The 14,290-nt window shown below is 36.2% G+C and overlaps 1 protein-coding gene across 1 annotated transcript in view; it reads right to left on the reverse strand.

Annotated features, from left to right (window-relative positions):
- Positions 1 to 13,779, reverse strand: part of LOC120423936 (microtubule-associated protein futsch) — a 163,830-nt gene extending 150,051 nt beyond the window's left edge. The window contains exon 1 of the mRNA XM_039587920.2: positions 12,151 to 13,779. Within this exon, the coding sequence (XP_039443854.1) occupies positions 12,151 to 12,541 (391 nt within the window). The 5' untranslated portion in view covers positions 12,542 to 13,779. The remainder of the gene's footprint in view (positions 1 to 12,150) is intronic.
- Between the last annotated feature and the right edge of the window lie 511 nt (positions 13,780 to 14,290).

Genomic DNA, 14,290 nt, shown 5'->3' on the forward strand with positions numbered 1-14,290 from the left:
ACAAGAAGAGTGCTAGGCGTCATCTAACCTAAGGCACTCTCCAGGATCCCTTCGAAAGAATGGCTGCGCTAGGGTCTGATTAGATTAGATTAGATTTAAACAATTTATTGACAAACTACATGAAAATTTGACTTAAAATTTCACTCAATGGATGTTTTTCGGAATTGCAAAAAATGTTGTATGGTACTCGTTGCAAAACTTGATTTTTTCAGCACTCTTCGTATTTATCCAACTCGGTGAACCTCGTTGGATAAATGTACGACTCGTGCTAAAAAAATCCTCTTTTTGCAACTTGTTGCATAAACTACTATTTTAAGTAAATTCCACCAACAAAAACATTTTCCATTAAAAAATGAATATTTTGCAACAGGATGCAGAAAAAAGTTTTTTAAGCACGATTCGTACATTTATTAAGCTTGGTTTACTAAAAGAAAAACTAAGTTAATCCACCTATGTGTTGGTGCCTTCCTCACTCTGACCAACGATGAGTTATATGTGATATGGTGGGCTTGGGCACAAATTTCTAATTTTGTTCGGATCCGAAATTAAAAAAAATACACACATATCACTGAGGGGCTCATAACTTAAGACAGGGTTGCCAGATCTTCAATGTTTTGGACTCGTTGGAAAGCTTTTTCGATTACTTAACTTCTTAACTTAACTTCAACCTCTCCATTTTAGTATAATTTTAATGATTGATTGCCTATTTTCACCTTATGTTAGAAGGTTTGTAAATGAAATAAATGTCTAGAATTTTGTATATTTCCAGATTTATTTTCAAAAAAAAAAAACTTTGTAATTAATTGAACATTTTCTTTTTAGTAAAATTTGTTTAACCTAATAATCTAGTTGAAAATCCATTGTTAGTTTACGTTTCAGTTTGTCACTTTTTTTTATTATGCTCAAAACTATTTTGCATTTTTAACAATTAACCTCTTAATCTGTGTTTTTTTTTCTTTTTTTGAGTTTAAGAAATCTTGTTTTTTTCTTCAATTTTTCAAAGTTTTTAGACTTGTCTATTCACTTTTTTACGTGTATTTTACATTTTTAGTATAAAACATAAACTTTCAATTTGCAACAAATTGCTGTAACAAAGTCCTTATTACCTATTCTCAATTACAATTAAAAGGAAGAAAAATAAACACAATTACATTTAACGACTTTTTAGAGGATTTGTTTGGAGATTGGAGAAAAGTGACCAGATGTGAAGCATTTTGATAAATTTGAATAACAAAAAACTTTGGCTTTGATTGAAACCAGTAGATCCCCAATCTGACAACTCCGTACGTCACAAATTATCTCTTCCAAGCTCATTTTTTTGTCTGTTCCGGGTGGTCCCTTTCCGGATCGATAGAGTCGTTGTCCGACCCGCATTTATGGCCGTTTTTACGGGATGTGTTTGTTTTTTTTTTTGCTGCGCTCTGCTTCCAGATTTGAGGTGGCCCCGGTATGTCTGGCCAAGTTTTGCTGCCACCATTATCCGTTTGTATGTGGCGAGCAATTCATTAAAACCTCTCCACTTTGCTAGCTATAGTTGGGAGGAGGAGAAAGAGAAGAGCATAAAAAAGAGTTTCCTTTTTCCGAGCTCTCTTTTTCTGCTGCTGGGTTTTCCCTCCCCGATGCAATCGTGCCAACCACATTGCGATAGTTTGGACGCTGATGGTTGCATTTGCCCCACATACTGCTAGATATGCAACTGTTTTGTGGTGTTTGTGAGTGTATTTGCATTATTGTGATCGCGCAATGCAATTATGGGAATATTCCGGAAAAACAAGACAATTTAAAAGCGTGTTTGCGCTGGCAACACTGTCTTGTTATTTTGTTTATAATTTGATTATAATTCAAATTGCATTTGCCTGCATCTGTTTTCGAAATACACAAATATGGGTTATGCAACAGACGACTTCATTAAAATTATTCATCCGTGCATTACATTCCACAAATCCAACAATCTTCAAAGCACTCTCAAAGGATTCAACCCCTTGGAGAACCATTCTACAAGATACTTTCTCGACAGCCGCAATGTCGTAAGCATTGTGCAGATCCTCAAAATTTGTGAATTCATATGACCAAGGGGGAGACAAGCCTCATAAAACCCATTTGAGCACACACTCCCTATAGTCCGGAATCTGCTCCCCCTCCATCGAGACTGACAGTAATTTTACCAGCTGGTAGCACTTGAGCAGAATATGCTCGTTTTTGCTAGTGCAGGAAAATGAGATTTTTCCATTTTCGTTTCGACTGTGAGAAGAAGCAAAAAATAATCCAACTGCGGAATGGAAAAAGAACAGGAAGTTCAACGGAAAGTGTGGGACAGGGGAGTATCTTTAGTCTAGCATATTTGCAAACGGAAAAGTAAATGATAATCTCGCCCAAACTGCAGTGTGGTTTTATTCCAGATTGGCAGCTACTTAAAACACACCAAGCGGAACAAGTATTTTTTTTTTGTCGCCCAAAGTGTTGGTTTCGTGAGTCTTTTTTTTTTTTGGTAAAAGCTTCTGAGAAATGTTCTTCAATTCAAAAGGAATCTCAAAAAAGAATAAGTACCAAAATCAAAAATATACTGGATTCATTGAAATATCCTACCTGGATGGAGTCTTTCGTTCAAACTCATTTGCTTGAAAATTCACCCAAAAAAAACACAAGCGTCACTGAACCACAAACTAGGCCAATTTCGTCAACCCGCGTGCCACACCCCGGTGCTGGTCCTGTCAGCGGTGAAAAGTGGTTCGTAAATTGTGGCACGAACCATATCGGGTATAACCCTTTTAGACGTATGTGTGGGAATCCTGGATTGGAATCAGCGAGTTGGAAAAGTTACAGTTTCAGTCCACGGAAAATAAGTCAGCTTAAGCTAAACGTAAAATTGGCCACACTGCTTTTTTGTATAGACGGTTACCAAAATTGTATAAAGACTGCAAAATGGCTTCTTCGGTCATAGTATAGACTAAGTTTCATCTAAATAAAAAAATAAAATAAAAAAATATTGGTTGTCCGAAATCTCTGAGAATTGCTACACATAACATCCATTTAAACTTTCCAATCTTTTAAATTTGAAATGAACAAATAGCTAGAGGATACTTAGACGTCTTTCCTAAATTTTTATTCAATTTATCAAACAGAAATATTTATTTATTACCGTTCCAATTTTAAAGTCCAATTTATTTTGCATTCAGCCAATTTCCTCAGCTTTTTCATTATTTTGTTTTCAGAAATGGACATAAATAGACACCTTTAAAAACTAAAAAAATGTTCTACGTAATTAAGCCTCAAATGAGCCGTTACGTTACTGTTTTTAAGTTTAATATTTCAATATTTAAAAAAAATATAAATTTAAAAAAATCTTTGTTAAATTGCATTTATTCTCTGTTAGTCAAAGTTTTTGCAAAAGATTTTCACTTGGGTGGACCTAAAAAAGTTTCAGCAGACTAAATTTTGTTTTGTAATATTAAAGAAAAATGAAATTCCTGTTATTTATTCTATGACTGATCCCAAAATTTAACGTTTCCAAAAACCTAAATATGTCATTTTTTTAATAGAAAAGTTACAGTCATAGAAATGTTTTGAATGGTTTTCAGTAGTTTTTTTTGAATGATTTTTAATTGATTTTGAAAATCTACGTTAAAATTAATCTACTTTTAACGATTAAAAAATGGGCAAAATTTGTTCAGTGTGAACCCTGGAAACGATTTATTGGCGACATAGACTTTGAAAAATATTTGCAACGGCCTTACCTCTTTTTAAAGTAAATTTACCTAAAAATGTGAAATAATGTGAACCTGGTGAAAATTCACAAGAAACTGATGGAAATTCACAAGTTTCTGATGCAATATACACTTTTTTTACACATAATCGGTCAACATTTCCTGATGAATAGTACCATAATTTTTTTTTCTATGTACTTTTAGTTAATTTGCTCCAGTAATTTGATTTCAGTTAGTATTTGATTGCGCCCGAATGCATGTAAAAAAAGTTGTGCAAACGTAGTTTCCAATATTTTTCCAAGAGGTCCAAATTCAATGTTTTGATTTATGACATCCGAGCAAAAACTATAACTATACCCGAGCATGGGTAAATAACAAGGGAAATGCATAATAATACCTTTCTCTGGTATCAATCCCAAATTTTGGTATTCCTGGACCCTTGAAAATTTGTCTTAAGGATTATGCAAGAGCAAAATGTGGTATCATACCAATTTAAGGTATTGTTTTGATATTGCAAAATTGCAGAATTTGTCAATGGTCGAACACCACATTTTGGTATTCTTTTGGTATTACAGTATTTTATCAAATTCCTCTGAAACTATGGGAAAATTTTGACTAATTTTGACAAAATAATTAATTTTGCGCTAAAATGATGTCTCAAAGCGAATGCTTTCATTGAAAACCGGAAATTTCAAACTTGATTTTAAACATTTTTGATATACCCCCTACAGAAATGACTTGAAATTGTGGAAAATTTTCTAAGTCAGGATGGCACATTTTGGTATTATTTTGGTATTGAAAGGTTTCATCAATTTTCTCTGAAACTATGGAATTTTTTAAAAAAAATTGGCGAGATAATTAATTTTGCGCTAAAATGACTTGAAACATAAAAATGTTAAAGCTGATTTTTTTTTTGTGATATACTCACTAATATTTTTTTCAAAAACGTTGAAATTTCTTTAAGTCGGGATAACCAAATACTTTGAAAAACGAGTCAATCAACAGATTATTGAATTTTGGTGAATTTCAATCCGGTTTCATTTTAATAATACTTATTTTTCAATCTTGTTATTTTTCAGAAGCTTCAAGAACTTCAAGCACAGGCCGTTCATCAATGACAAATGCATTCGGTGTGGTGAAGAATATCACTAAGAACAACATGGAATCATCAAGTGAGTAGATTTGGCTGTTGCATATGGATCATTTCCGTTTTTTCACAAACTGCAACTGCTGCACTAAAAATGGTAAGAAAATACCAAATTTTGGTATTACTTGTGCAAATACCAGCGACCAAAATGTGCTCTTGGTTGCCCAGTAATAGATGGTAAAATACCATGAAATCATACCAAAATCATGTTTGTGGAAGACCACAGGAATACCAATGATTTTCCAAGGGCGCGGGAATACCTAAAAATAAAACCATGGCAATACCAAGTTTTGGTATTCAAGCAATGATCAAAAATCCAGAAGACCTCAACTTGGTATTGAAATGATTTTATTATGTGGTATTATTTTACCTTTGGAATAACATGCACAGCTAAAAAAGCATTAATCCAGCTGCGTGTAAAAGGCCTGGGTGTAAAATAAATAATGCATTATTTTATGCAATTTTATGTGATTTTACACCCTGAAACATGTAGCCCATCAGTATGGGAAACCTACTTGATCGAAATGTCATGCTCATATATGCGTTTATCCTTACAGCTTTTCATCGTTCTGACGGCCGAGTGGGCTAAGGCGCCAGTCCTTACTGTCGGTGCTGAGTTTGAATCCCGTTGGTTGCAACTTTTTTTTGTGTTTGCAAAAATTGTACATGCAGTGTGTAATATCAAGTGTTTATTTTGACGAAGGTGATGTGCATGCTTTTGCATGCGATTTTACCATCGGTTTTTTTGCTGTGTGTTTTGGTATTGTTGTGCCCTTTCACATACAAGACTTTGGTATGATTTCATGGTATTTTACTTTCTATTACTGGGCAACCAAGGGCACATTTTGGTCGCTGTTATTAGCCCAAGTAATACCAAAATTTGGTATTTCCGTGTTATTTACCCCTGCTCGGGTAACTTTCCTTTTACGCTTCTGTCAGAAACCATTTTTTGTGTACAACTATTCAAGCACTTTCTTAATCTTAACAATTTCCAATAAGGACTTACAGGACCCCAAACTGGACCGAATGGAACAAATCCGAAATAATTGAGATGAGCCAATTCCGAGATATTAGTTGAGTGACATTTTTTCTGCACTCATCCACAAACAGAATTTTTTTCTGAGTCGATATTTAAACGTGAAGTGTGTTTATTAGAAGTTTTGTGAGTGATTTAATGGCATTTCCTCAGTGATGAAATCGAATAGATATAAAAAAGCAATAGTCAGCTAAAATTGCTTACGGAATTCCTAAAATTCCCAATATCTTAGTCGAAATTCAGCATAAGTAAATTAATTACACTATTCCTTGTAATACCCATCAAGACTCTCCGTGCATCCACCCCGACATCCGCCACAATTCCATTAGATTTATGTACCTTTCACCCGAACTCAACCTCACCACCCACTGCTGATGGCTAACGGAGGATCCCTTCGTCTAGGCACAATGCGTTCCAGAAGGCGCCATCTTCCTCCCACCAAAATAGGGTCCTTCTTCGAGGGCAGACGCTCGCTCCGCCTCGAAGAGGATGAAAGGTTCAAGAACAATATTTGCCGAAAGCTCCTTCGCAGGATATTTGCCCAGATTTTAGTCAAAATTGGCGCCGCATTCAGTCAAAGTCAAACGTGAAAGCCACTTTGATTTTAATTAAAACTACTCGACTCGAGAGGGGGTTTGCTGCTCGGAATTTTCGAGCAGCCAACAAATCTGGCCGATTTGTTTTAGCAGATTGGCATTAATTTGTGAGAGTCTCGTCAGCATTAATTTTTCGAGTGAGGACTCTTTAGGTTGAATGGTTTTAAAATTGGACCAAAAATGCAAAAAACAACGACGCAAGACTGTCTTGTCAGCTGAGCCGGTTAAGGATGAGCTCACTCGACGCTCGAGCAGATGGTGAGTTCGAACTAATCGATGATGTCAAAAGACTGTGGTATGTTGGTTGGTTGGCTGATGGAGACAGAGCGAAGACAAAAAATTGTCAGATGACTCATACAGTATTTTTAACGGTTTGAGGAGTGTCGTGATCGAACAACCTGGCGCGAACGCACTTAGGGCAGACTTGGGCTAAAATTGTGTTTGTTTTGTTGCAGTCTAACAGACTACTTAGAAATATTTCCAAGTTCCTTTTGGACTTTGAAACATTTTAACAAGTTTTATCAGTTTGAAAAAACTTGCTAATAGTTTTGTTGAAATTTTGTAAAAAATCTAATTTCCTCAAATCTCCCCTAAGGTTCCTGTGCATTAGCGATTGAAGAAAGTCGGAAAAAGCGGCAAACATATCCATCGGCTCGTCGTCGTGACGGGGCTTATATATGGCTTTCCTGTGGCCGCAGCACTCTCAATTCCTTCTGTCCGCAACGGAATGGAACCCATCGCTGCCTACTGTCTTCCTAGACCGGGCGAACCAGCCAGCCAGCCAGGTCATCAACTAAGATAATGGCAGGATGGTGTGCAATTAATTATTATTAGAAGGAACCGCCGCCGTCGTCGTGCGGAGTTTTTGATGGCCGGTTCTCGGAAGAACGGAATCGGCACTTTTCCGAAAAAGTGGGGATGAGTTGGTAGGGAAATTAATTAAATGCGAATCGGAAGTGTGGTCTGCCGCCGAACAAACCACCAACTTGAACGTTGTAATTTGAGTGTTGCTCGAGAAAATCATGGATATTTTGCATAGTTCAACTATAAACTCGCTTCAAATTTGTGTGTCTTCGCCTGTTTGCATTCATTTCGGAAAATGACCATGAATGGCTGAATCGGTTGAAAAGAGTTAAGAAAAACAGAGTCAGTAGAAAAAGTTTCAAACTTTTCCCGGGCGAAAAGCAAAGCTTAAATCTTATTTTGCATATTTTTGAATGAGCTGCCATTTCCAAACCGTAGTTAAAGTTGACGTTTTGTCACCTGGATAAAGTGCAGTTACCGTCGGAGCAGGGAAAAGTTTGTCTTTCTGTTTGTTTCCAATCAGTTTTGCATACAGATAGGTTGAAACAAAGTTTGCTGTTTGGTGTAAATATAGCACGGTTAAAAGCTGGGTGGTTTTTGTTTCTGGTGGAAAACTTTCTGGAAACTAAATTTGCATTATGTTTTCTTCAAGATTTGTTTGCATCTGATATGAAATATCTATTTTTATCTACAAAAAACTAACCATTAACCATCAATTTTTTCGAAAACTTTTATTCATCCTTTGTTCAGGATGTCATTTTGAGCAACTTTTGTTCTACGAAAAACTTTTCTTCTATTTTTTATGTTTTTCTTATTTCATTTTTAGTATTTTAATTTGGGTTTTCCATATTTAGTCTTGTTTGTTTCTGGTAGTTTTTGGCTTATTGTACCACCTCCTTTCATTACCATTTGCCTTTTAAGTTTTTTTTCGTGTCTTTACAGGCACTTTTCTATTATTTTTTTTTGTTGTTCACATTTTCAATGACCATTATCATTTAAATTGTAAAAAAAATGCGTAGAGTCATAGTCTGGGACATGACAAAAATTACTGCCTACTTTTTTCTGCAAAGTTGATCCCTCAAAAATTTCATTCTAAAATACCTTGGCAAAGACACAATACCCAAGCCAAGCTTTCAACCCTATTTAAATAATCAGATTTATTCATTCCAATGTTTTAAAAGATGAAAAATTGGTTGGAAATGCATTATTGGTGAATTTTTAGATCAAAGCCCGCCTAAAAGTTGGATTTTTTTACACAAATATCAATATTTTGATATTCATCAATTGGTTCAATTACTGAAGATGGTAAATAAGTACATCAATTCAGATAATTATCAATTGTGAAAATTGTCCACGCTCCATACAAAACCATTTTTTTTTTTTGTTAGCGTAAGGGGTTGTGAAATTTAAAAAAAAAGGTGTCCCATACCAGAAAAAGTTGAATTCACAAAAATGTACTTTACCCTTATATTTTTTGAATTTAAAAAAATATGTTTAAGAGCAATTAAAAAAGGCATCTTTCGTGCTGGAGTTTAGGATGGTGCAAAATCTGGTAAAAAGTTACAAACCTTTAAAAAAAATATGTTGGGAAAAAATGTGAATCATTGTAATACAACATTTTGATAAACATGTTTAGATGAAATTTTCAATCTAAATTATGTAATTTTTATTGAAAAGAACAGACAATTTAATTGAAGTTTCCTTTTTAACAATGAAAATCGAACCAAAAGTTTCTGAGATATCACAAATTAAAAAATCACAAAATTTAAGCTACAAGAGGCTGTATCTCAGCACCCAGATTTGCGATCAACAAAGTAAAAAAAATGGGAAAGTTTTTAGGAAGTTGTCTGAGCTGTTCGAAAATATTTTTTGCATGTCTACTGTCCCTTTATGTATTAATTAATTGCAGTAAAATAAACCTTTTTCGAAAAAAATGCCTAATGAATGCAACAATGTTTTTTTGAATTTTAGTTAAACAATATCTTAAATTTTTCATAAATTACAATTTCATAAAAATCATAAATCCGGTACCAGATATTGCACCATCCTGAACTTTAGCACAAAAGATGAGAGAATTGCTCAATAATAAACTGGAATAGTTTACGTATTTTTCAAGATAATTCATTAAAGCATCAACAATATGCTCTACTAAACTATGAACTGTTAATTATTTACCTATTCTGCAAAAATACTTCGATTTTTTTTTTTTGTAAATTCTAAGAGTTTAATTAAATCGAATCACCGAATAAGTTTATAATATTTCTTGATACTATAATTTAGTTAAAAAGAAAAGATCAGACTGTTGTATCAAAAAGCAACATTTTTCGAACTCGAGGAATTGCATTAGTTTTAATTTGAATCTAGCCTCTAGATTCTAAAGTGATCTATTTATTATTATCTTTTAACATGACTTTTAATATTCCCAAGATATCCTTGTCTAGAAATCTTAAACAATTAATGGCAATTTAAGCAATTAAAAATTGAGTAAAATTTCACATCTTTAGTGTTGAAACATAATATTTAAATGTATAAAAACATTGGATTTTTTTAATTGTTACCTATAGCTTCTTTAAAATAGTTTTCAACCAAACTCAACGAAAGTTACTCAATAATATACTTCAATAGTTTCCGTACTTTTACATTGCGCTCGATTTAACTATAAACTGTAAATAATTTATTTTTCTTGAAAATACTTCTTGTAGTGTGCCGAACATATTTTTCACAGAGAAGTTTTATTCAATAAATTTTAAGAGTTCAATTAAATCGAATCACTGAATAAGTTTTCAATAATTCTAAGTACTATATTTTAGTTTAACGCGAAAAGATCAGTAATTTGTGAAACAAAAAGTAACATTTTTAGAACTCGAGGAATTGCATAAATTTTGTGTTGAATCTAGAGGGATCATTTTTTATTCTTAGCACACGATATCATTGTCCAGGCATTTTGGGCAGTAGAAGGCAATTTTGGTGATTTAAATTTGAGTACAATTTCATTTATATATAATAGTAGGATGTAACAAAAATGACTTTTTGGTGGGCATTCAAGGGTTTGTTCCGGTGGGCATACTAAGCCCAAATCCAAAATATGAGCTTGATTGGACGTAACAGGAGCTGGCGCTCCGCCCTTCAATTTTAAATGGGATTTAACCCGTAAAAAAAGATTTTTTCAAAAATGTCACTGTTTGAGGCATTTTGGCCACTGAAGCGTTTATTTTCAATATCATTGGCGTGTAGGCCAGATCCTTGCGCATCTTTTGGTATATATAACATTGAAATTTGGAGCACCCTGTAGCTCGGTACAGACCTTCAAAGTTTGGCATTTTTTCGAAAAATCGGCCCCGGCAAAATCAAATGGCGTCTAGGGCGTCACGAGGCGCGACGCATATCTTTTTTGCCGGGGCCGATTTTTTGAAAAAATGCCAAACTTTGAAGGTCTGTACCGAGCTCCAGGGTGCTCCAAATTTCAATGTTATATATACCAAAAGATGCGCAAGGATCTGGCCTACACGCCAATGATATTGAAAATAAACGCTTCAGTGGCCAAAATGCCTCAAAAAGTGAAATTTTTGAAAAAATCTTTTTTTACGGGTTAAATCCCATTTAAAATTGAAGGGCGGAGCGCCAGCTCCTGTTACGTCCAATCAAGCTCATATATTGGATTTGGGCTTAGTATGCCCACCGGAACAAACCCTTGAATGCCCACCAAAAAGTCATTTTTGTTACATCCTAATATAATAGTTAACATAATATTGAAATGTATAAAATCTTTGGATTATTACCCTGAGTTGCTTATAGTTTTTTACCAAACTCAATTTAATTTGTTGTAAACATTATGGTTGCAGATGAAAAAATTATCACTTATTGTCGAAGTTACATTAATTAGACTTCAATTTTATAGATAGTTTTTAAATTTATTTTGATGTTCATAAAACAAAAAGGCCATTTCAGTCTGTTTTTTTGTAAAATTTTATGATATAATAAGTCAATTCATCGTCGGCGTTTTGCCTTGCCGTACTCTAAACAAAAAACAAAAACTGTAAGAGAAACAAATATATTGACATAAATTAACTTAAACAAAGTGGATACCAACTTACTTTTCGAAATTATAGTAAACACGGAAAGGCCAAATCAGCACAATGCATTTTTCTGGTTGGCTTCAGCAATTATTTAGCAGTTTCAGCCAGCATTCTCCTAAAACCGTGAATTATCAGCTTGATTAGCTAAAATATCGTTGTTTTAGTGATAACCTTTTGCAGGTTGAGAAAATATCAAATTTTGGCAAGTTTCAGGTAAATTCATCACGATTTCGATTATGAGAAAGCTGTCAAAAATACATTTTTAAGAATTTAGATAGAACTTTTACGTCAGTGAAGTTGTTCTAACAAGACAACACTCAATTAATATTATTCAAATGTAATGATTATTTTGGCTTAAGCAAAGAAATGAGACAATATCCAGTGAATAACTTGTTTTCCGTTATGCGGGTAATTGAAACCAGATGTCTTACCTAAAACGAACCTCTATAAGAGTCTGGTACATTTAAAGCAAACTAATTGTCAATTAAATTCTTACGGAGACGCTTTATAAATCATAATAGTTTCTAGGATACTCATCTTCTTGAGTTGATTGATCAAATTTCGAATTCATCAGCAAATCTTCTAGATCTTTTACAACCCCATCGTCAAATTCTTCCAATTTTTATGTAACCATTTATTGCCTCGCAGATTGGCCATAAAATCTGACGAGATTTTCCCCGTGACATCATTACATCCGTACGTGGGCACATGTCGCCAAATGTTGTAATCTAATATCGCCCAGGATGACGCAATAGCCATGTACTCTTCCCTCCCCCAGTTCTCTTACCTTTGATCAGCCGCTGCAGGATGATATCTTTGTGGTCCTGCGAGTGCGGCTCACCGACGATGATCAGCAGGTAGCACCCGGTCAGCGGACTCGGTGGCCCGACGCCGATGATGCTGGGCGGCCCGTCCGAGCAGCCCGCATCCAGTGCCATCACCGGATCACCGGCGCCGGTTCCGGCCTCCTCACTGACATCGCCGGCCCCACCACCGGGACTGACCGTGCCGCCATCGCCGCCACCACCACCTCCGCCGTTCATGGTGGCACCTTCCCCGGGGGCACCGTTGAGGCCGTTCTCGGTGGCATTGCCGTTGAGACCTTCGCCACCTCCGGTGGCCGCCGCCCCGGAACCCCCGTTCAACTCCAGCGGGCTACTCTGGTCCCCCGCAGACATCGCACCGGTGGACAGGTTGGACAGTTTGCAACGGAACGACACTCTTAACCTTTGGCCTTCTTTTGAACTCTTCACACTCACTCACACGGACACTGGGTTCTGATTTCCAGAAAGCTCTCGGAGCTGTTGCTGTCTGGTCGGACCTTCACACGATATTGTCGGTCGACGGAACAGGCAAAAAACCGGATGGTCCTTTTTCCGCGTGAGAGTGTGTCAGTGGCCAAGTATTATGGCCGCACCCGTGCTGTGTATGCCTTCAGGTCCTGTCAGAATCGACCTCAGAGCGTGTGGAAATTCACTAACACACTAGCCTCGTGGCTTACTCTCTCTCCCTCTCTCTTCAACACGCGAATGCTCTTGCTTTTCCGTCACAACAACAACAACGAGAGAACCTTCTTGGAAAAGCGGGTCTTCAACCTCTTCCTGTATTGTTCCCTTTTCGGTAGGTCCTTTCGGTGCGCTGCGCTCGCTCTCGGAAAATCGCTCACAAACTCTCACTCGCGAGCGCCGCTCTCTGTGCTCTTCGCTTCACACCACAATTTTCCAACGACTGTCGTCGTCGTAGTAGGCTGCACAACACACACAGAAGGAAACTTTTCCACTGCTGATACTTCTTCTGCGTGTTCTTCGTCGTCGTTTTTCGTCTTTCGACACTCACAGACAGATCAATGAAATTTTTCCCTTTTCCACGACTTTTTTTTTCTATTTTGTAAATTTATTGGACAATCTTTAGACGTCAAATTTGGACGTGTCACTTTTACAAGGACGATTTCACGGAATATCTCTTTTTGTATGTGGAAAAAACGCAAAACTTAATAATCACTTTTCATGCAATTTGGAAAATCAAACTGGCGAACAATGTACGCTCTTTGGTTGGATAATAAACTTGAACGAGATCTTTTTTTTTACTTCCTATCAATCGAATAACTTTTATTAATTTCGCGTAAAACGAAAACTTTCCGGAAAAACACTTCCGTTCGCTGGCGCTGCTGCTGCTGAGAGCTCGTCGTATTCCCTTCGAGGTTGATTCCTTTCTGCTCTTCTGGTGACAGACTAGTTAGTGGAGCAGCCGAGCCTTTTCAATATTCTTTGGATAACTTTTTTTTTCTTCTATTTGGTATTATATCTCTTTTTAACTCCCTCTTGTTCGAGCACTGGAGAAGACACTCTGCGACCGGCGTTTACAGAGTCTAGGAGCCAAGTCACCACTTTCTGCGAAAACGATTTCGGTATGACACCGGAGCGAAACACCACAGTCTCGGGGAGTGAGCAAGTGCGAGCGCGAATCATGCGGCGAAGACGACGACGACGACGACGGTCAGGCCGAACCGGCAGAGCCTCACGACGACGGGGATCCCGTAACGAATCCCCAAAAAAAATCGCTCTCGCTCTTTCTCTTCTGAAGTGAGCACTTTTTGCAGCTCTCACGTGCGCGCATGCCTAGTGAGGCACATGGCATGGCACGGTAATGAGCAATAGGGGGAGTTCCATGCCAACAATTGACATTTTGGATGCAATTTCACTGAAAACAAAATAATTGGCGGGTACCTATTTAAAACATAATACTGCATTTAAAAAAAAAATGGTTTTCGTAAAATTGATATTTTGCAAAAGTTGTTCATTTTATCAAAAATCAATCAAAAGCAATTTTTTCGAAAATTTAGAAATTAAAGCATGCAATTTCAAATGTTTCCAAAAGCTTTGATCCACTGAATATAATTTAAGGCGTATCTAAAATATTATTCCGTT

Source organism: Culex pipiens, chromosome 3, assembly GCF_016801865.2.
Source record: "Culex pipiens pallens isolate TS chromosome 3, TS_CPP_V2, whole genome shotgun sequence".
In the NCBI taxonomy this organism is placed as follows: Eukaryota; Metazoa; Arthropoda; class Insecta; order Diptera; family Culicidae; genus Culex; species Culex pipiens.